General features: G+C 40.3%; 1 protein-coding gene across 3 annotated transcripts in view; it reads right to left on the reverse strand.

The window, feature by feature from the left end:
- Positions 1-27,219, reverse strand: part of zgc:172282 (leucine-rich repeat and fibronectin type III domain-containing protein 1-like protein) — a 532,113-nt gene that overhangs the window by 223,735 nt on the left and 281,159 nt on the right. For all 3 annotated transcript variants that reach the window (XM_062068089.1, XM_062068091.1, XM_062068090.1), the window contains exons 3-7: positions 17,754-17,970; positions 9,854-10,005; positions 6,036-6,289; positions 969-1,212; positions 738-895 (exon numbers count right to left, since the gene is read on the reverse strand). In XM_062068089.1, coding sequence (XP_061924073.1) covers positions 738-895; positions 969-1,212; positions 6,036-6,289; positions 9,854-10,005; positions 17,754-17,946 — 1,001 coding nt within the window. In that variant the 5' untranslated portion in view covers positions 17,947-17,970. The remainder of the gene's footprint in view (positions 1-737; positions 896-968; positions 1,213-6,035; positions 6,290-9,853; positions 10,006-17,753; positions 17,971-27,219) is intronic.

Here is a 27,219-nt window from a genome sequence, read left to right on the forward strand (position 1 = left end):
GAAAAACAGTACCACTGTTTTTTTGGGTTTTTTTGGAGAGTGGGTGGGGGTTAACGGAAAAAGCTGGCAGCTTATTTGCCAGAGTTGTTGTGTTAAATTGACATTGGTTTTTACAACATTATATTGTTCATGGAAAAACAGTACAAATTATTTATTTTTTATTCTGGTGTCAGTTTTTCTACCGTAAAAACAAATGTACCCTCTTTCCATTTACAGTAATGCACCGTTAAAAACAACAAGCGTAGGTTTTACAGTCAAAAACTGGCAGCTCAGTCAACAGAATTTTAACGCAAAAAACAGTAGTAGTTTTTTGTTCAACTTACAGTAATATGCTGTAAAGAACAAGGTAAAATGTATTGTCATTTTTTATTAATTTGATGGGTAGTTTGCTGTAAAGGTAATTATTTTTATTTAGACAAAAACATGTTTGGAAAGTATGATAATATACTGTAATATTTGTTGCAATATTGGATACTATTAAAGTTTAAAAGGTATGCAATTTCAGGCAGTACATATATTTTTTTCTGTCAAAATGAAAATAATCTATTATATTCAGTGAGAAAATATGAAGTACTTTATCGACACATATCATTTCCAGGTGTTTGCGGGCCAGATAAAACGATGTCACGGGCCAGTTCTGGCCCCCGGGCCTTCAGTTTGGCGTTTTATCGGTATTTGCGCCTGGACTCTTCACCCTCGTTAGGGATGAGGAAGAAATGACTCGTGTAAATACATACCTTGTGCTATTGGATATAAGTCGGCCCTCGGGACTGATCCAGTGTACTTCCGGTTCTGGATCTCCATTTGCTTTACATTTGAGGCTGGATGGCTGACCTTCCATAGCCACGGTCTGAGGGGACTTGCGTGTCAACACTGGCGGATCACAAATAAATTCCTAAAGGACAAAAATCAAATATTGACATTCACGTTTTCCTCATTTAATTTCTATTTTTTTTCCCCATACTTACCTCTTCGGGTATGGTCCAGAAGTATTTAGCGCAAAGGTCTTGGGGCGAAGCACAAGTCTCCAAGTCGTCCTCTCTGGTCAGTCTCCGCAACCACAGGAGTTCACAGTTACAGTGAAGAGGGTTCCCGCCGAAACTCAACACCAGCGAGGACAGAGGACTGCCTCTGGATTTTGCATAAACTGGTATTCTCAGGAAAAGTGGGTCAGGGGGGATTTTTTTCAGTTTGTTGGATGTCATATCCAGCCTGCGAAGAGAAAGGAGAAACTGATTTTGCAGACGGAGATAACCCAGGAAAACTGAGAGATGGTCACTTTTAAGACGTTAAATTCCGGACCCTGCGGCTTATTAAACGATGCGGGTCATTTTTTTTATTTTTCTTGGCTAACGGCCAGAATGTTTTGTGTTCTATAGTTTTTGTTAAACACAAGCACAGACACTGGAATGGTGTGTTATTGTTTGTGCTATGGCGCCCTCATTTGGACGAGTTTGTTCAATGCAGATGAAAATGTCTTCTTCGGCCTTTTACCCCATGGTGGGACAACTCCCCGCCTTCGTCCTCTGCCCTGGATGATCCTTTCTATCTCCCTCCAAGTGTGACCGGTCTTCTTGGCTTAAGTTTCAAGGTCCCTTCTCTACGTGTTCCTTGGTCTTCCTCGCTTCCTCTTCTCCTGGGCATTCCAGGTCAGGACCTGGCGGGTGATGTTGGTTTCCTTAGGGTGTATCTTCTTCTCCTGATATTTTCCTCCACCGGCGCATGGTTTGTTCATTGCCAAAGATCTTTGTTGCTGATGGTTTCCGGCCGGTGGGTCTTGAGAATGATTCTCAGACAGGAATTGATGAACGTCTGTACTCTCTTAGTGGTGTTTAGATGTATGAACCACCACAACGGCTGCGATGGCGGAAGAAGGCACCCCCCACATCCATGTGAGTCCAGTTATGGGGAAATAACAACCCAAGACCTCAACGGTGGAACAGGCGGAGGATGACTGCTAACCATATGGAGCGTCACAACGGCTGGGATGGCGGATGAAGGCTGCAGCAGAAAAGGATCCCCGGTCGTCTTGGACTCCATGCCACTGGACCCTGACCCGGATCTGTCAAGGATCGTGTGGTGACTATCTGAGCACCAGTCTCCCCACGTTAAACAAAGTCATGCAGAGGCATCCTCCATAAAGGGATGCCCCCCTACCAGGAGGACCGTCATACTCGCTTCGAGTGACCGCCGATGATGATGGTGTTTTTTGTTGATCGCCATGTTTCAGCTTCGTACTCTGGAACTCTTGAACTCTTGGGGCCGGCCTCGGCCCATAAAGACAATTCCAACATCTCACCCAAGTTAATTGGGCATACATGCACGCACACACCCCTCCCCAAATCAACGCCTTCACCACTGCTTAATTCCTCCGGGGTTGTGGGGGCTGAGTAGCGCTCAACAGCAGCTGCCGGCCTCCAAGGTCCTGTTGGATGACTCTATTGCGAGTTGTTGTGATTACATGTACCATGTTTATGTGTGCCATGCTATGTGAGGTTTTTTCCTCGGACTCAGTCTGGACCATTCCTGAGGGTCCAGCCTCAGACTGATATTTTTTTTACTCTTCCCCCCTTCCCCAATGTCACCTTTTTCCCACCTTTTCAAGGAGCGCCCTAAGTGGCTGATCCGTTGGCGGTCCCGTCTTGTCTCCCTGTAACGTATGTCTGCTCTTAGCGGGATTGTGCCGAAAATGTAATTTCAGTTCTTATGTGTTTTGTACATGTTAAGAATGGACAAATAAAGCTGCTCTCTCTCTGCTCTCTGCTCTCGTACAGCGGGACAATCGTTCAATCGTTTACTTTATCGGTCCCCGAAGGGAAGTTCAGATTTTCAGCACAATCCCATTCAAGAGCAGATATACGCCCCTTAGAAAGGTGGGAAAAAGGTAAACGCTGAAGGTAAACATAGAACCCACAGAACATTGCAACAGAGGGGAGGGATGAGGGGCTATGTTGCTCAGCCATCCATCACCCCCACCAATGGGGTGAAGCGTCATACTTGATGTTTGAGGTGAACAGGCAAATCTTGGTGCTCGTCGCAATGAGGTGGGATCTCCAGATGTTCTTGAAGGCGATGAAGGAAATCGTTGCCTTTCCGATATGGGTTTTTACATCCGTGTCCATTACCCTCTGTTGGTTCACCACACCGCCTAGATACCAGAAGGTCTCCACTTCTTCCAGGTTGTTGTCGCCAAGCTTCACTGGCTCTGTGATGGTAGAGTTGATCTTCAGAATCTTGGTCCTCTGGGGGTGGTTGTGGAGGCAATCTTGGGAGACGAAATAGGCTGGGTTTGACGTTTTTGTCTCTGTCCGGGTCATGGAGCTGTGACCAGAGGGTCCACTGGATGCTGGTCTTCTTTCCGTCCGTCGTCTGCTTCTTCACCCAGTCAATGGCGAGGGGGGAAATGTACTTGCGGTTTCAATGCCTTGAACCTAAAGTAAAACAGTCCGTAGCGTGTCTGCTCAAAAGGATTCTTCGTTCATTACCCTAAGCTACGTTTGTAAGTTTACAATTTAACTATAACTAATTATTTTCACTAAACCGTCCCATGTGTGATGTCTGTAAGAGTGTTTGTATCCATATTTCGTCCTCTGCCCTGGATGATCCTTTCTAGCTCCCTCCAATTGTGACCGGTCTGGGGGCGGCATGGCGTAGTGGGTAGAGCGCCCGTGTCAGAAACCTGAGGGTTGCAGGTTCGCTCCCCGCCTCTTACCATGCCGTTGTGTCCTTGGGAAGGACACTTCACCCTTGCCCCCGGTGCCGCTCACACCGGTGAATGAATGTTGAATTAAATATAGGTGGTGGTCGGAGGGGCCGTAGGCGAAAAATTGGCAGCCACGCTTCCGTCAGTCTACCCCAGGGCAGCTGTGGCTACGAAAGTAGCTTACCACCACCAGGTGTGAATGAATGATGGGTTTTTAACATGTAAAGCGACTTTGGGTACTTAGAAAAGCGCTATATAAATCCCAGGTATTATATTTGTACATGCTATCATAATGAATGGAGCAAGCATCGTTAGCATTAGCTATTATGCTAACACTTTTACAAGTGTCTGTGTTAGTATTGTTAACTTGCAATGGCATTATTTTTGTTTTGTTTCAGTTTCTCAAATTCCTCAGTAAATTCCCCAAAACGTCAACGTGGAGTTATTGAGTCTGTTTAGCTGATTGGAGAGCTAGCTTCCGCAGCTCGTGGGTCCATGATGATGACTACCATGAATTGATTAACGTGAACCCCGACTTAAAGGCCTACTGAAAGCCACTACTACCGACCACGTAGTCTGATAGTTCATATATCAATGATGAAATCTTAACATTGCAACACATGCCAATACGGCCGGGTTAACTTATAAAGTGCAATTCTAAATTTCCCGCCACACTTCCTGTTAAAAACGTTTTATTATGCTGACGTATGCGTGTGACGTCACGAGGACAAGGGAAGTATTCGGAGCCCGGAGAATCCTATACAACAAGCTCTGTTTTCATTTCATAATTCCACAGTATTCTGGACATCTGTGTTGGTGAATCTTTTGCAATTTGTTTAATGAACAATGGAGGCTGCAAAGAAGAACGTAGTAGGTGGGATCGGTCGGTGTATTAGCGGCTGGCTGTAGCAACACAACAAGGACTTAGCAGACGCCTAGCCGATGCTAGCCGCCAAACCCACGGATGAAGTCCTTCGTCGCGCCGTCGATCGCTGGAACACAGGTGAGCACGGCTGTTGATGGGCAGATGAGGGCTGATGAATGGGCAGATGAGGGCTGTTTTTATCATAGCTCTGTGAGGTCCGGTTGCTAAGTTGCTAAATTAGCCTTAGCGTCGTTAGCAACAGCATTGTTAAGCTTTACCAGGCTGAGAATTATTAACCGTGTAGTTACATGTACATGGTTTAATAGTATTGTTGATCTTCTGTTTATCCTTCCAGTCAGGGATTTATGTATTTAGTTTCTATCTGCATTTGAGAATGATGCTATCAGGTTAGCTCAGTAGCTAAGTGTGTCACCGACGTATTGTCGTGGAGATAAAAGTCACTTTGAATGTCCATTTCGCGTTCTCGACTCTCATTTTCAAGAGGATATAGTATCCGAGGTGGTTTAAAATACAAATCCGTGATCCACAATAGAAAAAGGAGAGAGTGTGGAATCCAATGAGCCAGCTTGTACCTAAGTTACGGTCAGAGCGAAAAAAGATACATCCTGCACTGCTTCTAGTTCTTCACTCCAACGTTCCTCATCCACGAATCTTTCATCCTCGCTCAAATTAATGGGGTAATCGTCTCTTTGTCGCTCCAAATCTCTCTCGCTCCATTGTAAACAAAGGAAAATTGCGAGGAATATTACCTCCTGTGACGTCACGCTACTTCCGGTACAGGCAAGGCTTTTTTTATCAGAGAGCAAAAGTTGCGAACTTTATCGTCGATTTTCTCTACTAAATCCTTTCAGCAAAAATATGGCAATATCGCGAAATGATCAAGTATGACACATAGAATGGATCTGCTATTCCTGTTTAAATAAAAACAATTCATTTCAGTAGGCCTTTAAACAAGTTGAAAAACATATTCGAGTGTTACCATTTAGTGGTCAATTGTACGGAATATGTACTGTACTGTACAATCTACTAATAAAAGTTGAAATCAATCGATCAATCAGACTTCTGTTTTGTTTGATTAGCCGTTTTACTGCCGCGTTACAGACAAATAACTAATTTCACAACGTATACGTCTGCGGCTAATATTTAGAAAAAATATTTGTTTACGTCTAAAATTTAGTAGGTGTGGCTTATATCCCAATGCGATTTATAGTCCGGAAAATACGGTAAATATATTCAAAACAATGCTGTCCTACGGTAAAAAAATAAATTATCAGATTAATTCCAGGGTTAGTTTTGATTTTGAAGACGGCGATTATGCATCATTCTGCACAGCAAATGGGTTAATAGCGTAAAAACTTGGAGTCTGATTAAAAGCGACGATAGACTAGTCGTTCATTTTGACAGCCCCGGTTTAAAGCACCATCATCAGTGTGGTGATAGCCTTACCTGGCCAGTTTGTGTAAGTTGGTGAATACGCCTTGGGGAACATTTTCGATGAGATTATGGTCCATGTTTAAGGTGTTGACATTGGTGAGGCGCTCGATGGTCTCCCAGGGAACTTGCGCGAGGTTATTGTAGCTCAGGTCCAAATCCTCCAGTGTGGACAGGAAGTCGTCGAAAGCATGAGGAGATATGGAGTGCAGCTGGTTGTTGGCCAGAATTAGATGGCGAAGGTTTGTAAGGCCATTGAAATGATCATCCTGAATAAAAACATACAACATATGAGGTCACACAGCATAAAGAATACTAGTTAGGGATTTTTTGGCACTAAGCCTACTTGTTACTCCTTTCACTTTAGTATTAGACTTGATTTGGCCATTAGGCTTGAATGGGAATCCATCTTCCAGGGGAGTTTTTGCTTTAACAATTTTAATGTGTATTTAGTTTGCCCGGAAAAGGGTGGAGCGCCATCTCCGGGTTGGGGAGGAGACCCTCTTATGCTTAAGGGCCGTTGCTATAGTTATTATTAATTGTGCTGAAGTGGTATTTTTCTTTGTCTGTGCAAAGCTGGCAATCCATCAGATTGCAAGCCAGTCTCGTATCTGTGTCCAGGAACGGCCTGCTGACTGCCAAGGACGAACACCGCCGTGGCGCAGACAGACCAGAGACAAGGCGATATCACCAGCGTCAACACATTTGCATTTCTTGTATAATCATATATTGTGTCTAACTGGAGCTGTCGAGATTACCCCCTTCCCTCAGCGACAGTTTCAGTGATGTAACCAGGGACCTCCCAAATAAATAGAGGAAGCACGTGGGCTAGACTTTAGAGCAAAGTTTGGATCTGTAACTAGAGTACAGCTCAAAAAACGAGTCTCCTCAATTGAGCCAAATTTAACTCTGTCTCTGCATGATTCCTTGCTTCTCGTCTGTTTTAATAGACGTCATCAGTTTTTGAACCTGACACTGCCCCATGTGGAGGAGTTCAAGTACCTCAGAGTCTTGTTCACGAGTGAGGGAAGAGTGGATCGTGAGATCGACAGGCGGATCGGTGCGGCGTCTTCAGTAATGCGGACGCTGTATCGATCCGTCGAGGTGAAGGAGGAGCTGAGCCGGAAGGCAAAGCTCTCAATTTACCGGTCGATCTACGTTCCCATCCTCATCTATGGTCAGGAGCCAGATGAGGTGGTTCGGGCATCTGGTCAGGATGCCACCCGAACGCCTCCCTAGGGAGATGTTTAGGGCACGTCCGACCAGTAGGAGGCTACGGGGAAGACCCAGGACACGTTGGGAAGACTATGTCTCCCGGCTGGCCTGGGAACGCCTCGGGATCCCCCAGGAGGATCTGTATGAAATGGCTGGGGAGATGGAAGCATCTGCCCCCGTGACCCGACCTCGGATAAGCGGAAGAAGATGGATGGATGGATTGATAGTTTGCCCACTATAGCACCCTCCGCATCCCCTGAACTCCTAGACCTGCTTCCCCAAAACATACGTACAATCCTGCTCTGTCATGTAAATATGTAAAAGATGCGTAGCATATCGTAAACGCAACTGGTAACGTTTCAGTCCCTCCAGGATTTCAGGATTTTTTGTACAAAAACCAAAACCAGTGAAGTTGACACATTGTGTAAATGGTAAATAAAACAGAATACAATGATTTGCTAATTATTTTCAACCTACACTACCATTCAAAAGTTTGGGGTCACATTGAAATGTCCTTATTTTTGGAGGAAAAGCACTGTACTTTTCAATGAAGATAACTTTAAACTAGTCTTAACTTTAAAGAAATACACGCTATACATTGCTAATGTGGTAAATGACTATTCTAGCTGCAAATGTCTGGTTTTTGGTGCAATATCTACATAGGTGTATAGAGGCCCATTTCCAGCAACTATCACTCCAGTGTTCTAATGGTACAATGTGTTTGCTCATTGGCTCAAAAGGCTAATTTATGATTAGAAAACCCTCGTGCAATCATGTTCACACATCTGAAAACAGTTTAGCTCGTTACAGAAGCTACAAAACTGACCTTCCTTTGAGCAGATTGAGTTTCTGGAGCATCACATTTGTGGGCTCAATTAAACGCTCAAAATGGCCAGAAAAAGAGAACTTTCATCTGAAACTCGACAGTCTGTTCTTGTTCTTAGAAATGAAGGTTATTCCACAAAATTGTTTGGGTGACCCCAAACTTTTGAACGGTAGTGTATATTCAATTGAATAGACTGCAAAGACAAGATACTTAACATTTGAACTGGTAAACTTTTTTATTTTTTGCAAATATTAGCTCATTTGGAATTTGATGCCTGTAACAAGTTTAACAAAGCTGAGACTGAGACAGTTGAGGGATGCTCATCAAACACTTATTGGGAACATCCCGCAGGTGAACAGGCTAATTAGGGAACAGGTGGGTGCCATGATTGGGTATAAAAGCAGCCTCCATGAAATGCTCAGTCATTCACAAACAAGGACGGGGCGAGGGTCACCACTTTGTCAACAAATGTGCGAGCAAATTGTCGGAACAGTCTAAGAACAACATTTCTCAACCAGCTATTGCAAGGAATTTAGGGATTTCACCAATATCAAAAGGTTCGGAGAATCTGGATGAGTCCGAATTCCTGGAGCAGGGGTCACCAACCTTTTTGAAACCAAGAGCTAGTTCTTGGGTACTGATTAATGCGAAGGGCTACCAGTTTGATACACACTTAAATAAATTGCCAGAAATAGCCAATTTGCTCAATTTACCTTTAACTCTATGTTATTAATAATAATTAATGATATTTACACTTAATTTAATGGTTTAAAAGAGGAGAAAACACAAAATAAATGACAATTACATTTTGAAACATAGTTTATCTTCAATTTCGACTCTTTAAAATTCAAAATTCAACCGAAAAAAAGAAGAGAAAAACTAGCTAATTCGATTCTTTTTGAAAAAATTAAAAAAATAATTAATGGAACATCATTAGTAATTTTTCCTGATTAAGATTCATTTTAGAATTTTGATGACATGTTTTAAATAGGTTAAAATCCAATCTGCACTTTGTTAGAATATATAACAAATTGGACCAAGCTATATTTCTAACGAAAGACAAATTATTATTTCTTCTAGATTTTCCAGAACAAAAATTTTAAAATAAATTCAAAAGACTTTGAAATAAGATTTAAATTTGATTCTACAGATTTTCTAGATTTGCCAGAATAATTTTTTGGAATTTTAATAATAATAAGTTTGAAGAAATATTTCACAAATATTCTTTGTCGAAAAAACAGAAGCTAAAATGAAGAATTAAATTAAAATTTATTTATAATTCTTTACAATAGAAAAAATAAATTTACTTGAACATTGATTTAAATTGTCAGGAAAGAAGAGGAAGGAATTTAAAAGGTAAAAAGGTACATCTGTTTAAAAATCCTAAAATCATTTTTAAGGTTGTATTTTTTCTCTAAAATTGTCTTTCTGAAAGTTATAAGAAGCAAAGTAAAAAAATAAATGAATTTATTTAAACAAGTGAAGACCAAGTCTTTAAAATATTTCCTTGGATTTTCAAATTCTATTTGAGTTTTGTCTCTCTTAGAATTAAAAATGTCGGGCAAAGCGAGACCAGCTTGCTAGTAAATAAATACAATTTAAAAAATAGAGGCAGCTCACTGGTAAGTGCTGCTATTTGAGCTACTTTTAGAACAGGCCAGCGGGCTACTCATCTGGTCCTTACGGGCGACCTGGTGCCCGCGGGCACCGCGTTGGTGACCCCTGCTCTGGAGGGACCGACTGTTGGCCACCTAACGTTGACAACCCTTCCCACAGTCCATGGAGTTTTTACCTTAATAACAGTTAATCTATTAGAGTCTAAGTGGAGCGATCGCAGTCGTCGCAGGTCACTGAAAGCTGAAGGCAGGATCTGACTGATGGTGTTTCTGGACAGGGTCAGATGCAACAGGCTGGTCATGTTGGCAAAATCCTTCCTGCGGACGGCTGGGAATGAACACAGAAAAAGAACACAAAAAACACTGCATCAATTGTGGATTTTAGCCTTAAGTGATCAGAGTGTCTGCAGTCAACATTAAGTCAGTCTGCGTTAATACTTTGGAAAGTGTTTTAAATGCAAATATGCGCCGCCACTCAGCGCTTTCCAAGTTCACTTTGTAAAAAAAAGAAATAAAAGGTCTGTAAATGTCGAGAATACAAAGCAAATGTAATCAAGGATTCCGTTTTAAAGTCAGACGGTAACTTCTTGATGAATGAAGATTCAGTTTATAACACAGTGAAGTTCCATAGAAGTACGAGCAGAAGAGACTTCAGCTGCATGGCCTAAATGACTACAGCTGTGTGACATCCTGCGTCACATCGTCCTTCTGGACACTCAAATAGCTCCTTTTCCTCTTTTTTTCTCCATGAACAAGTAAATTATGAAGATTATGTCAGCCCGGGTGAGAAGCCATAAAGGACGATGCAGAGTAACCGTTGTGCATCTGCAATGCAGTTGGAGGATGCCCAGTCATTATTTATTCCCCTTTTTTTAACGAAAGGATTGGATTGCAAAGCCGGGCCTGACAAAATAAAATGATTTATTTTACGCATAACTATCTAGGGTGGAGGTGTCAAAGTAGTTTCACCCAGGGCCACATCACAGTTATGTTTGGCCCCAGAGGGCCACTTCTAACAGTGAATAATATTATTACACAATTTTTTTAATGCATTTTATTAGTAGATTTTCTTAAACTAAAATGTAAAAAACATATGGCAAGTTGCAATAATGTCACTTCAAAATGTAGTACTTAAAATTGAAAAAAACAAAACAAAAAACAGCACTGTTGCCATAATTTTACTGTAAAATTTACTTTTTTTTTTACTGTAAATAAAAAAAATGCAATTTTACAGTAACATTTTGGCACCTGAGCTGCCAGTTTTTTATTTATTTGTATTGATTTATTTTTTTGCCGCAAATCAACAACTGTAGATTGTTCGGTGTATTACTGTAAATACCAAAACGGCACTACAGTCTATTACAGTAAAAAAAAGTTATGTTTTTTTCATTTAGAGAAAAATGCTGTAAAAACCACAGTAAATTTCACAATTTTACCATGAAATCTATTGCTACTTTTACATTGCACAATGTGATGAATAACTTGCATTGACATCATTGACATTGGTGGACCCCGACTTAAACAAGTTGAAAATGTTTTTCGGGTGTTACCATTTAGTGGTCAATTGTACGGAATATGTACTTCACTGTGCAACCTACTAATAAAAGTCTCAATCAATCCATCAATCAAATTATTATTAGTATTTATTTCTATTTAAAAAAATGGTTTGAATGTTTGATAATATATTTTTGCATAATTAGATAATATTTAAGTTAGAAAAAAAAGGCAGCTCTGTTGCCAGAATTTTACTGTAAAATTGTTCCTTTTTTTTTTTTACTGTAAATTTAAAAAAATGCAATTTTACAGTAACATTTTGGCACCTGTTTTACAGTAACATTTTGGCACCTGAGCTGCAACGTTTTTTTTTGTGTGTATTTTTTCGCAAATCAACAACTGTGGATTTTTCGGTGCATTACTGTAAATGCCAAAACGGCACCACAGTTTTTTACAGTAAAAAAGGTACTGTTTTTTTTCATTTTGAGAAAAATGCTGTAAAAAACATAGTCAATTTCACAATTTTACCATGAAATCTATTGCTACTTTTACATTGCACAATGTGATGGATAACTTGCATTGAAATCATTATTATTATTATTATTTATTTATATTTTTAAAAAATGGTTTGAATGTTTGATAATATATTTTTGCATAACTAGATAATATTTAAGTTAGAAAAAAAAAAAGGCAGCTCTGTTGCCAGAATTTTACTGTAAAATGTACGTTAGTTTTTTTTTTGCTGTAAATTACACAAAAAAATGCAATTTTACAGTAAAATTTTGGCACCTGAGCTGCCAGTTTTTTTTTTTGTTTGTTTTTTTTTCCGCAAATCAACAACTGTAGTTTTTTTAGTGTATTACTGTAAATGCCAAAACGGCACCACAGTTAATTACAGTAAAAAAATACAGTTTTTTTCATTTCGAGAAAGTACATTTCACAATTTTACCATTAAATCTATTAATACTTTTACATTGCACAATGTGATGGATAACTTGCATTGACATCATTATTTATTATTAGTATTTATTTATATTTAAAAAAATGGTTTGAATGTTTGATCATATATTTTTGCATAATTAGATAATATTTAAGTTAGAAAAAAAGGCAGATCTGTTGCCAGAATTTTACTGTAACATTTTTCCTTTTTTTTTTTAGTGTAAATTAAAAATAATTCAATTTTACAGTAACATTTTGGCACCTGAGCTGCAAAGGTTTTTTTATTTTATTTTTTACGCAAATCAACAACTGTGGATTTTTTGGTGCATTACTATAAATGCCAAAACGGCACCACAGTTTATTACAGTAAAAAAAAAGTACAGTTTTTTTCATTTTGAGAAAAATGCTGTAAAAAACACAGTCAATTTCACAATTTTACCATGAAATCTATTGCTACTTTTACATTGCACAATGTGATGGATAACTTGCATTGACATCATTATTATTAGTATTTATTTCTATTTAAAAAATGGTATGAATGTTTGATAATATATTTTTGCATAATTAGATAATATTTAAGTTAGGGGAAAAAAAGGCAGCTCTGTTGCAAGAATTTTACTGTAAAATGTACATTAGTTTTTTTGCTGTAAATTACACCAACAAAATGCAATTTTATGGAAACATTTTGGCACCTGAGCTGCCAGTTTTTTGTTTGTTTGTTTGTTTTCCGCAAATCAACAACTGTAGTGTTTTCAGTGTATTACTGTGAATGCCAAAACGGCACCACAGTTTATAACAGTAAAAAAATACAGTTTTTTTTTCATTTCGAGAAAGTACATTTCACAATTTTACCATGAAATCTTTTGCTACTTTTACATTGCACAATGTGATGGATAACTTGCATTGACATCATTATTATTAGTATATATTTCTATTTAAAAAATGGTATGAATGTTTGATAATATCTTTTTGCATAATTAGATAATATTTAAGTTAGAAAAAAAAGGCAGCTCTGTTGCCAGATTTTTACTGTAATATTTTTCCTGTTTTTCTTTACTGTAAATTTAAAAAAATGCAATTTTACAGTAACATTTTGGCACCTGAGCTGCAAAGGTTTTTTGTTGTTGTTTTTTTGCACAAATCAACAACTGTGGATTTTTCGGTGCATTACTGTAAATGCCAAAACGGCACCACAGTTTATTACAGTAAAAAAAGTACTGTTTTTTTCATTTTGAGAAAAATGCTGTAAAAAACACAGTAAATTTCACAATTTTACCATGAAATCTATTGCTACTTTTACATTGCACAATGTGATGGATAACTTGCATTGAAATCATTATTATTAGTAGTATTTATTTATATTTTAAAAAAAATGGTTTGAATGTTGATAATATATTTTTGCATAATTAGATAATATTTAAGTTAGAAAAAAAAGGCAGCTCTGTTGCCAGAATTTTACTGTAAAAGGTAAATGTTTTGTTTTTAATGTAAATTTAAAAAAAATGCAATTTTACAGTAAAATTTTGGCACCTGAGCTGCAAAGGTTTGTTTTTTTTGTTTGTTTTATTCGCAAATCAACAACTGTAGATTTTTCGGTGCATTTCTGTAAATGCCAAAACGGCACCACAGTTTATTACAGTAAAAAAAAGTACAGTTTTTTTCATTTCGAGAAAATTGCTGTAACAACCACAGTCAATTTCACAATTTTACCTTGAAATCTATTGATACTTTTACATTGCACAATGTGATGGATAACTTGCATTGACATCATTATTATAAGTATTTATTTCTATTTAAAAAATTGAATGAATGTTTGATAATATATTTTTGCATAATTAGATAATATTTAAGTTAGAAAAAAAAGGCAGCTCTGTTGCCAGAATTTTACTGTAAAATGTACATTTTTTGTTTTTACTGTAAATAAAAACAAATTCAATTTTACAGTAACATTTTGGCACCTGAGCTGCAAAGTTTTATTTTATTTTATTTTTTTATTCGCAAATCAACAACTGTGGATTTTTCGGTGCATTACTGTAAATGCCAAAACGGCACCACAGTTTATTACAGTAAAAAAAAGTACTGTTTTTTTCATTTCGAGAAAATTGCTGTAACAACCACAGTAAATTTCACAATTTTACCTTGAAATCTATTGCTACTTTTACATTGCACAATGTGATGGATAACTTGCATTGACATCATTATTATTAGTATTTATTTATATTTAAAAAATTGAATGAATGTTTGATCATATATTTTTGCATAATTAGATAATATTTAAGTTAGGAAAAAAAAGGAAGCTCTGTTGCAAGAATTTTACTGTAACATGTAAATTTTTTGTTCTAAATGTAAATAAAAAAAAATGCAATTTTACAGTAAAATTTTGGAACCTGAGGTGCAACTGTTTGTTTTTTTTGTTTGTTTTATTCGCAAATCAACAACTGTAGATTTCTCGGTGTATTACTGTAAATGCCAAAACGGCACCTCAGTTTATTACAGTAAAAAAAAAGTACAGTTTTTTTCATTTCGAGAAAATTGCTGTAACAACCACAGTAAATTTCAAAATTTTACCTTGAAATCTATTGCTACTTTTACATTGCACAATGTGATGGATAACTTGCATTGACATCATTATTATTAGTATTTATTTCTATTTGAAAAATGGTTTGAATGTTTGATAATATATTTTTGCATAATTAGATAATATTTAAGTTAGAAAAAAAAGGCAGCTCTGTTGCCAGAATTTTACTGTAAAATGTAAATGTGTTGTTTTAAATGTAAATTTAAAAAAAAAAATGCAATTTTACAGTAAAATTTTGGCACCTGAGCTGCAAAGGTTTGGTTTTTTTGTTTGTTTTATTCGCAAATCAACAACTGTAGATTTTTCGGTGCATTACTGTAAATGCCAAAACGGCACCACAGTTTATTACAGTAAAAAAAAGTACTGTATTTTTTCATTTTGAGAAAAATGTAAAAATAGTTTGAATGTTTGATAATATATTTTTGCATAATTAGATACTATTTAAATTAACATAATTTGCAATTACATGGAGTACATAGATTTTTTAAAGAAATTATACATTTAGTAATAACAATTACAGTACTTTGATACTTATTATTTGCAGGCTTTCGAGGGCCAAATAAAATGAAGTGGTGGGCCACATCTGGCCCCCGGGCCTTGGGTTTGACACCTGTGCACTAGACCAATGTTACTAAGTTTGTGGTCAAAAGCTTGCATCTATTTGCTACAATGGACACTCTTAATTTTCGGTGGGTGAATGTACAATTGTAGAAAAGTTTGCAAGTTTTCCTCCCACCAGATTTTCTCTTTAATTATATTATACAGGTGGAACAAAAAACTATTGAATATGGTGATCAAGTCCATTCATGTCAGCAATTAACTTAAAATGTGAAACTAATGTGATATCAAGTCATTACGTGCAAGTGAGCTATGTCAAACCTTTATTATCATGTTAATGATTTTGGCTCAGTTTTTGAAACCCCACATTTTTCTGAGGTTTTCATAAACTGAAGGCGATAATCATCAAAATTAGAACCAATTAAAGCACTCCTTCTCAAATGGGGAAGGGGGCGCGTGTGACATGCTTTTTTTTTTTGCCGTACCAGAACACGATAAGTAGCACTTGGCTTCACTGTAACCACCAATGTAAATAAACGTAGAGGTACGGTTATAACAATTTTAAAGACAAATTATACTGGAGAGTGTGTGGGGGGCGTTAAATCACCGCATTAAGGCTTGACATGTCTCACTTTGCGTGTAATAAGTTAATATCACACTTTGCATTCTTGTGTAGATTCCACATGATGTATGTTAAATTCTACGGAATAATATTTATTTATTTCATTTATTTTCAAAAAAGTACTTTTTTGCTTCCCCCTTCTATGCTTCGTATGAGACCTCACTGTAGGCTTGGTAAGGTTACCTCCAAACCAGCCCTGGGCAAAATACGGCCCGCGGGCCACATGCGGCCCGTTAAGATTTTCAATCCGGCCCGCCGGACGTTCTACATCATTTTTTTTTAGACCTTTAACATCAAAAATGTCGCCGCCATTATGATGTGCAGTGATGTTTTTAAATGACCGTAAGTCTTGCTCTATAGAAAGTGTGGAGAATATATATGTTTAAGAGTTATTTCTTTATTCATAGTCATGTTTAAAGCAGCTAGTGTTTGTCCATTTGTACTCTTTCTATTTTTTCATTTTATGTCCGCAAGTAAACTGTGTGTGTTACCTTAAAGGTTTGCACTGTAGGAGTTGGAGTACTCCCTTATATCGTATCTGTAGTAGAACAATGAGGCTGTATTCATTTCCGGACAGGTGGGGGCTTTCTTCGGATTACTAGAAGTTGTCTCTTCCGTTTGAATGTTAGACCAATTCGAGAAACCGATATGAATGTATTGGTGTGGGCTGGTCTCCTGAAGCTTTAGTAAAACTTGATAATATTCCTATTCTGTCTTGATGGTCCTTCTTACTCTGCATATATGGCATCTGAAAGAACTTGGGATTGACCAGTGACTTTAGTTCCCTGAGAGGGAATACTGGGCTGACGCAACAAAAGTATTTTAATGGTGGAAATCTGCGCTTTTGGGTGTTTTATAGGAGTAATCTACGTCACAGCAGCTGCAGAAGCAGATTTTTACGTGATAATATATCATATTGTAGGTGTTTATTACACTTTGCATTCATATTTTGCTGCTTGTTACATTTTTGTTGTGTTTTGCTTGGTCTGAGAAGTAAAAGAGGAGCGATATGTTGTTAATATTCAGTGTTTTACTGATCATAGTTAATATTGTAAATCCCACTTTCTATATTTTAGTGTACATTTTGGGTGTTCCATTCAGTAAAAAACTGTAAAATTCCATTCCGTCTTTTTTTAGGTGGTCTGTCATAACTTTTTTAGAACTCTATCAGACATTGTGACTTTTGGTATTAGTGTTCCTGAAAAAAAATGGGACCCAAACACACATACTGTACAGCAGATTTTTACAGCTAAATGTGTATATATCATTTATACACACCTTCTCTTTGGCCCCCTAGACACATTTTTTCTCTCAATGTGGCCCCGAGTCAAAATATTTGCCCAGCTCTGCTCTAAACTTAACAAAATTGAGGATAATCCACATTTTTATTCTGTTTTCCCCCCAAATAAGAATTGATAAGCGAACCGTTAAGGAACCAAATATTTAGACAGATTTGAAAGTGGAATCTGAACGGGAAAAATCTTATCAATTCCCATTCTTGTCTTCTTTCTGGCTTGCGGAAAAAGCGATGTTAAAACTTTCCTCAATTCTTGCGTGTGGAGCAGCCTAATGCTGCACAACAGGACATTTATACACTTCGAAAAAACTAACGGGAAAGCACTGCAAACACATAGCATCCGCTAAAAGTTGGTAGCAGTCATGGCGCCCTGTTGAGACGTTAATGCCTTTTGCCCAACCATTGAGGAGATTGCCTGGAACTGAGTTTGTACACGACTCAGCTTAGATATTGTCATTACTGCCACAAGTGGTGGAAAAATGTATTACAACCATACGGACCACAGCCGAGAAACCGATGTTTTCGGTTTTAGAAACACATGTTCCTACACTTTCTGTGGCAATGCGTGATTCAGTACGAGCGGCTCACCTGTGATGAAGTTCTCTTGAAGCCGGAGCTCCACGGTGCGGCGGTCTATGGCAACAGGAACAAATAGCAAGCCCGTCTTCGAGCAGAGAATGGCGAGCGACGGCGAAAGGCCCTGGCACATGCAACGTTTCGGACACGGCTGTCCTCTGCATGTCGCCGTCAGCAACAGCAAAGACAACCACAGTCTTTCCATGGTATTCAACCGGAAACAAGGCCACTGCAAAAAAGAATAAAAGAAAGAGAGGTGTCATTACTTACAGAAAGTGTATCATCCATCCATCTTGTTCTGTTCTCCAGAGTCGGATCAGGGGGCAGGAGCCTAAGCAGAGAAACCCAGACTTCCCTCTCCCCAGCCACTTCATCCAGCTCTTCCCAGGGGATCTCGAGGCGTTCCCAGGCCAGCTGGGAGACATAGTCTCTCCACCGTGTCCTGGGTCTTCCCCGTAGTCTCCTACCGGTCAGATGTTCCCTAAACACCTCCCCGGGGAGGCGTCCGGGGGGCATTCTGACCAGATGCCCAAACCACCTCATCTGACTTCTCTCGATGGGGAGGACCAGCGGCTTTACTCTGAGCTCCTCCCAAATGACAGAGCTTCTCACCCTATCTCTAAGGGAGAGCTTTGCCCTCCGACGGAGAAAACTAATTTCAGCTGCTTGTAGCCATGATCTTGTCCTGTTCGGCCATAAGCCAAAGCTCATGACCATAGGTGGGGATAGGGACGTAGATCGACCGGCGTAGCCCCTTGTTCACCACGACGGACCAAAGCAGGGTCAGCATCACTGCAGACGCTGCACCGATCCGCCTGTCAATCTCACAATGCACTCTTCCCTAACTCGTGAACAAGATCCCTAGGTACATAGGTGAGGATAGGGATGTAGATCGACCGGCTTAGCCCCTTTTTCACCGCGATGGACCGATGCAAGGTCAGCATCACTGCAGACGCTGCACCGATCCGCCTGTCGATCTCACAATGCACTCTTCCCTAACTCGTGAACAAGATCCCTAGGTACATAGGTGAGGATAGGGATGTAGATCGACCGGCTTAGCCCCTTTTTCACCATGATGGACCGATGCAAGGTCAGCATCACTGCAGACGCTGCACCGATCCGCCTGTCGATCTCACAATCCACTCTTCCTTAACTCGTGAACAACACCTCCAAGGTACTTGAACTCCTCCACTTGGGGCAGGATCTCCTCCCCAACCCGTAGATGGCACTCCACTCAGAACCTTGGACTCGTAAGTGCTGATTTTCATCCCAGTCGCTTCACACTCTGCTGTGAACCGATCCAGTGAGAGCTGAAGATCCTGGCCAGATGAAGCCAGCAGGATCTTATCAACCGCAAAAAGCAGAAACTTAATCTTGCAGCCACCAATGCCCTGGCCGTGCCCAGAAAAATCTGTTCATAAAAGTTGTGAACAGAATCTGGGACAAAGGGCAACCCTGGCGCAGTCAAACCCCAACTGGAAACGGGTCCGACGTACTGCCGGCAATGGGGACCAAACTCTGACACCAATCATACAGGGAGCGAACCGCCACAATCAGACCTGGTTGTGGAACTGTGGAACAAGTGTTACATAAGGGTCATTAATCATAACTGGTCATTTTTCACAGTCATTAGCTGCCTTTCATGGAAGTCGCCCGTACTCTATTGCCGGCTAATGTCCATTATGCATTGTTATATAAATTAGTGCAGGGTAGAAATTGTGTCTCACACTAAGTCAGTTGGGATAGACTACAGCATTCTTGTAACCCGGAACAGGATAAGTTGAGTTGATTCGAACTACAAAAATATGATCAAAGCCTAGACTGATTTATTTGCAGGTCTTTACTGTTTCTGTCTTTCTGTGTATCGGTATCGCAGAGTGGAAAACAGCGGCATGATTAACGGGAACTCATGTCCGACATCAGTGGTTGGCCTGAGAACAAGTTTTATCTATCGGAACATTTACATACCCAAAGTTGGCGCGAACGGGAACGAATCATGTTTTGCAAAAGTTTGTCCAACAAGACGAGCAAGAACAGGATTTTTGGCAGCGCTCAATCACTTTGAAGGTGCAGAGTGAGCAGGGAAACGCCAGAGGCATCCTGTGTTTCTGGGAAGAAATGAGAAGAACTTTCGAGGCTCACTCTGATACTCACCACTGTTTCATTTCTGAGTATCTAATTGCAAATTGGTGAAGCTGTGCACCGTCAACGCAGAGCTTGGCACGGAGCGGTATAGAATCGTACACAAACAAATAGGGAATGGAAGAACATAGGGAAGACTTGGGCAAATTAAGGCCCGGGGGCCACATGCGGCCCCTTAAGATTTTCAATCTGGCCCACCGGACATCCCCAAATAATTTGTTTGGATCTTTAAGATGGAAACTGTAGCTACCATTATGATGTGCAGTGATGTTTTCAAATTTCCGTAAGTCTTGAACTCTACAAAGTATTTCAATGGTTGAAATCTGCGCTTTTGCATGATATACTAGTTACTATGGTAATCTAATTAGTTACTATGGTAATCCAAGTCACAACAGCTCAGACAAGGCACAGAGCAGTGTGGGCGGGGAGCGTTTCCATGGATTGTTTCCAGAGCGGCCAGCCTGAAATGCGGGTGTCAGGGACAGATGCAGAAGGAGATTTTTACAGCAAAGTTCTAAAGCTTAATGATGTATCAGATATATCAGACTGTAGGTGTGTTTATTTTTTTACCCTTCGCGTTCGTATTGTTCATGTGTTTGTTGCATTTTTGTTGTGTTTCGCTTGATTGAGAGGGGGTTTGGCGTTCATATGTTGTCAATATTTAGTGTTTTATTGTTCATAGTTAATATTGTAAATGCCACATTCTTTATTGTCATGTACATCCCGGGACTTGTGCGGCCGCCGTGTCAAAAACCACACCCGGGTTCGAGTCGCAAAAATGTTAAAAAAAATCACACCCGGGTTCGAGTCCCACCAGTCCAGCCGCCGGCCGCGCAAGTCCAAAACACACCAAGCAATGGTGCACCGTAAGGCGGGGAAGAAAGGGAGAAAAGGCGGCCAAAATGGTCAATAGTCCCAATATTGTCCAAAATATTTACCCGGGTTCCAGTCCCACAAGTCCCGCCGCCGGCCGCGCAAGTGCCGCCCAAAATGTCCAATATGTGTAAAATACACAATGAACTTTTGTTATGTTTATTTAATGTCTATATTGTCAGTCTTACAAACCTACATGAAGGCAGAACTGTAAATAATGAAAGCAATTCAAAAGAGGGAGCATCAACGCTCAACAAATACTAGAGCTTCTTTTTCTTCATGCTGTTAACTATCTGCGCACGCTGGGAACGAGTAACGAGGGCGGAATAATGAATCTATTGACAGTTACTTTGCAATGAAGTAAACGCAGTCAAACAAATATAATTGCAATCACCCTGTGTCATTTGCAACGAAAGACCTCTTCCTTCCATTATCAAACGCTCATTATCGGACTTGTGGGACTCGAACCCGGGTGTGATTTTTTGACAATTCGTCTGACTTTTGCAGACTATTCCCACTTTTCTCCCTGCCTTCTCGTGGGACTTGGCTGGGCACGTTTTGGACATTTTGGGAATCCCGGGACTTGCGCGGCTGCCTTGTCAAAAATCACACCCGGGTTCGAGTCCCAAAACCCCAAAACATGTTCAAAAATCACACCCGGGTTTGAGTCTTGCAAGTCCCGGGATGCCCGAAATATCTAAAACGCGCCCAGCAAAGTGCCACGGCAAGGCGGGGAGAAAAGTGAGAAAGGTCGGCCCCGTCCCACGAGTCCCAAAGCCGGCCGGGATACCCAAAATGTCCAAAAAACTGGAGCTTCTTCTTCTTCATGCTGTTAACTATCTGCGCACGCTGGGAACAAGTAGCGAGGGTGGAATAATTAATCTATTGACAGTTACTTTGCAATGAAGTAAACACAGTCAAACAAATATAATTGCAATCACCCTGTGTCATTTGCACCGAAAGACCTCTTCCTTCCATTATCAAACGCTCATTATCGGACTTGTGGGACTCGAACCCGGGTGTGATTTTTGACAATTTTTCAGATTTTTGCCGACTATTCCCACTTTTCTCCCCGCCTTCCCGTGGGACTTGGCTGGGCGCGTTTTGGACATTTTGGGCATTTTGAGATTATTTTTCTTCATGCTGTTAACTATCTGCGCACGCTGGGAACGAGTAGCGAGGGCAGAATAATGAATCTATTGACAGTTACATTGCAATGAAGTAAACATAGTCAAACAAATATAATTACAATCACCCTGTGTCATTTGCACCGAAAGCTCTCTTCCTTCCATTATTAAACGCTCGTTATCGGACTTGTGGGACTCGAACCCGGGTGTGATTTTTTGACAATTTTTCTGATTTTTGCCGACTATTCCCACTTTTCTCCCCGCCTTCCTGTGGGACCTGGCTGGGCGCGTTTTGGACATTTTGAGCTTCTTTTTCTTCATTATGTTAACTATCTGCGCACGCTGGGACTGAGTAACGAGAGCGGAATAATGAATCTATTGACAGTTACTTTGCAATGAAGTAAACGCAGTCAAACAAATATAATTGCAATCACCCTGTGTCATTTGCACCGAGAGCTCTCTTCCTTCCATTATTAAACGCTCATTAGCGGACTTGTGGGACTCGAACCCGGGTGTGATTTTTGACCATTTTTCTGATTTTTGCCGACTATTCCCACTTTTCTCCCTGCCTTCCCGTGGGACTTGGTTGGGCGCGTTTTGGACATTTTGAGCTTCTTTTTCTTCATGCTGTTAACTACCTGCGCACGCTGGAAATGAGTAGCGGGGGCAGAATAATGAATCTATTGACAGTTACTTTGCAATGAAGTAAACACATTCAAACAAATATAATTGCAATCACCCCGTGTCATTTGCACTAAAAGACCTCTTCCTTCCATTATTAAACGCTCATTATCGGACTTGTGGGACTCGAACCCGGGTGTGATTTTTGACCATTTTTCTGATTTTTGCCGACTATTCCCACTTTTCTCCCCGCCTTCCCGTGGGACTTGGCTGGGCGCGTTTTGGACATTTTGAGCTTCTTTTTCTTTATGCTGTTAACTACCTGCGCACGCTGGAAATGAGTAGCGGGGGCAGAATAATGAATCTATTGACAGTTACTTTGCAATGAAGTAAACACAGTCAAACAAATATAATTGCAATCACCCTGTGTCATTTGCACCGAAAGATCTCTTCCTTCCATTATTAAACGCTCATTATCGGACTTGTGGGACTCGAACCCGGGTGTGATTTTTGACCATTTTTCGGATTTTGGCCGACTATTCCCACTTTTCTCCCCGCCTTCCCGTGGGACTTGGCTGGGCGCGTTTTGGACATTTTGAGCTTCTTTTTCTTCACGCTGTTAACTATCTGCGCACGCTGGAAATGGGTAGCGAGGGCAGACTAATGAATCTATTGACAGTTACTTTGCAATGAAGTAAACACAGTCAAACAAATATAATTGCAATCACCTCATGTCATTTGCACCGAGAGCTCTCTTCCTTCCATTATTAAACGCTCATTATGGGACTTGTGGGACTCGAACCCGGGTGTGATTTTTGACCATTTTTCTGATTTTTGCAGACTATTCCCACATTTCTCCCCGCCTTCCCGTGGGACTTGGCTGGGCGCGTTTTGGACATTTTGAGCTTCTTTTTCTTAATGCTGTTAACTATCTGCGCACGCTGGGAACGGGTAACGAGGGCGGGATAATGAATCTATTGACAGTTACTTTGCAATGAAGTAAACGCAGTCCAACAAATATAATTGCAATCACCCTGTGTCATTTGCACCGAAAGACCTCTTCCTTCTATTATTAAACGCTCATTATCGGACTTGTGGGACTCGAACTCGGGTGTGATTTTTGACCATTTTTCGGATTTTTGCCGACTATTCCCACTTTTCTCCCCGCCTTCCCGTGGGACTTGGCTGGGCGCATTTTGGACATTTTGAGCTTCTTTTTCTTCATGCTGTTAACTACCTGCGCACGCTGGAAATGAGTAGCAAGGGCAGAATAATGAATCTATTGACAGTTACTTTGCAATGAAGTAAACACAGTCAAACAAATATAATTGCAATCACCCTGTGTCATTTGCACCGAGAGCTCTCTTCCTTCCATTATCAAACGCTCATTATCGGAGATTATTTCTAGACGATTTAATAGAGATCGAGGCGACTAACCGAGCGGAAGGCCAGTCGACGGCACAAAGAAAAGGAACGAAGTCTCCATCCGAACCGTTTGTGAAAGACCAAAAGAAACTTGGTGGAGGCCCGTAACTTAGCAACAAGCGATGACACAGAGAGGAGGTGGGAAGAGTGTGTGTTATGGCTGTGGGGGTGTAGCGAGTGTGTGCGCACGGGGGCTGTGAGAACGCACAAGATGGGTCTGGAGATCTCACAAGTAATGAGTGTGCGTCGTCATCGTCATAGGGTAAAAGGTGGGGTGAACATATCCCCCGTGGCAGGGACTGCACACACACGGTGTCTTGTGTAAAGACTGCCTCGACACCATAGTGGTCCTCTCTTTATTTGTAGTCCAAGATACACTTGGCTGCAGCATCACTTAGAAACCACGCTTATTTACAAGCGCTCCAACTGAGGGCGGGGGCAAATTTCGCAGTCATTAATCACGTTTATGAAAGCCTTTTTTTGTTTTCTACTCATAAGAGCTAATTATATATCCATGGGGAACGACTGTTCAAACAGACTGCATGAACGGAATCCGCGGGACGGCGGAAAAGGATGCAAAGTTTCGCGGTCACCCCGCCTTTTTGAAAAAAAGTGTCGACTTTGAGGTGGGCGCCAGAGCCGCCGCTTCTCTTTTGACTCCGCAGGCTTTAGAGCGCCCGGCGGTAAATTTACTAGCGATGGCGCGTCGTAAAAAAGCAGTGTGTGTTCCAGGACAAAAGTGCTCTCGTGCAAATTGGGCATTGCACGAACAGAAGGGAAACACAAAGCGGGCCATCAATATTTACCACGTAGATAATTGCTACACGACTGAACAGTTTTGAATCAGCAATAATGTAATTCATCCTCGCTATTGGTAACGTTATTGCTCGGTTGGCGGAGTGGCCAACCGAGCCAACCAATGGAACATATAATAATAATAATAATAATAATAATAATAATAATAATAATAATGGATTACATTTTATATCACGCTTTTGTATTGTTAGATACTCAAAGCGCTCATAATATTTGTATGTCGTTTACTTGAGTCATATTGCAGTCTACACACATCTCTTATGTGTGACTGCCATCTACTGGTCACACTTATCATTTCACCATGTACCAAATAACATAGCTTCGAGGTCGGTAAGCACAACCAACATGATTCCGTACATTAGGCGCACTGTCGAGTTTTGATAAAATTAAACTATTTTGAGTGCGCCTTATAGTCCGAATGATACCGTGTGGAGGGGGGCGTGGCCTGCGGGCCTGCCGCGAAATGGGGTGTGCAAGGACCGGCCTCGAAGACAGCGACAGGTGAGTAGATGGCCCAGGCGGGCCTTGTTATCTAACCACCTTGTCGCCTTTATTAGCAGCAGCCGGAACGAGACACGGGGGTGGGAGTTGGAGCCCGAGAAAGACACACGGACAGAGACACACTGAATGAAAATAAAAGACTGTTACCTCAGACTGCCGGGCTCACAAGAGGAATCTTTGTGTCAGGAGAACCCACAGGAGGGCAACCTCTACATACAATTTTATTTTTGTTGTTGTTGCATTACTTCACACTTAAGCTAGCTTAGCGGTTAGCATGGCTTCTGTGTTTTTGCTCCTGGTCCGTTTGACTTTATTCAACATGCTTGAATAATCGATTTCGGGGCGTACGTCCAATGATACAGACTCGTCCACGTCCCAATCGTGACGTATCTACGAATCCGTAGTCTCTCCGGTGATTACTCCAAGTTATATCCAAGTGTGTTGTGATTATTTTTTCGTCCCTTGAGCCGATAAAATCAAATGGGCGCTGAAATGTGAGCGCTTAATAATAATAATAATAATAATAATAATAATAATAATAATAATAATAATATAATATAATATATTTTATTTGTAAAAAGCACTTTACATTGAGTAAACAACCTCAAAGTGCTACAATGTATTAAAAAATATATAAAAATAAAAAGATAATAAAAAATAAATAAAAATAAAAACTATAACAGCCAAATAGCTAGAACTACTATGCATATATCTAAAAAAAAAAAGGCTTTTTTAAAAAGAAAGGATTTTTAAGCCTTTTTTAAAAGCATCCACAGTCTGTGGTGCCCTCAGGTGGTCAGGGAGAGTGTTCCACAGACTGGGAGCGTAGCTTTGTCCTCGGAGGTTGGAGGAGGTTAGCCTGTCTGGAGCGGAGGTGTGGTGTGGAAGGTTTGGGGGTGAGTACTTCTTTGAGGTAGAGGAGGGCATTCCCATGGAGGCCCTCTTAGGAGGGGCACGGTTATGTTTGTACGCCAATGAACCGACAAATGAGCCGTTCAAATGTGACAAAGTTGTCATCATCTGCTCTCCATCCTTTTCCAGTGTTACATTTTGTGCATGTGCAGTGTTGTTTTCGTACACCTGGGTTAGAGGAACCGCTGCCACACCCCTACTGGGATCAGCTCGGCCAAGTCGTCTCATGTGGAACGTGGCACAGAGAGGTAATGGGCCGAGTCCAGAATCCGACCGCTTAAGTCGTGTTGCACACTGAGTACAAAGGCTGAGGAGGCGGATGTACTTAAGGTTAGGTTTGTACTCCAAATGAAACGTGTTCGTTAATTCGCTTGGGATGAAACGGAATTGTTTTTTTTGCTCGGTGTGTGAACTAATGTTGAAGGTGAAGTTGGTTTTAATCGTCCTTCCTCTTTTCTTGAGCGTTGAGTTGATTACATCACGGATGTCTCCAGAGATCGACTGCAACATTGTATTTTTCACATTCACTTATTAAACACTTAGCGCAAATTCCGGACAAAAAAGCCGCTACTTTTTTTTCCCCTGCACTTTGAGCCCTGCGGCTTATAAAATGGTGCGGCTAATTTATGGATTTTTTTTCGCGGATGGCCATGATGCAAATGGTTTAAAAAAAAAAAAAAAGGGTTTGGTTAACCCTAACCCTAATTTGTACGTGACTACTGAGGACCATTTAAAAAAAATAATAAAAAAAGTTCACACTCAAACAAACTAGTAAACATGTTTTATGGGCCAAAGCTTTAAACAATCACTTAGGCATCTTCAGAATGGATCTGCTATCATTTAAAAAGTTTTTCCTTTAGGGCAGTGGTCCCCAACCACCGCGGACCGATTGGTACCGGGCCGCGCAATAAATAAGATTTTAAAAAATGTTTTTTTGTTTGTTTGTTTTTTAATTAAATCAACATAAAAAACACAATACATACATTATATATCAATATAGATCAATACAGTCTGCAGGAATACAGTCCGTAAGCATACATGATTGTATTTCTTTATGAAAA

Source organism: Entelurus aequoreus, linkage group LG13 (assembly GCF_033978785.1).
Source record: "Entelurus aequoreus isolate RoL-2023_Sb linkage group LG13, RoL_Eaeq_v1.1, whole genome shotgun sequence".
NCBI classification, from domain to species: Eukaryota; Metazoa; Chordata; class Actinopteri; order Syngnathiformes; family Syngnathidae; genus Entelurus; species Entelurus aequoreus.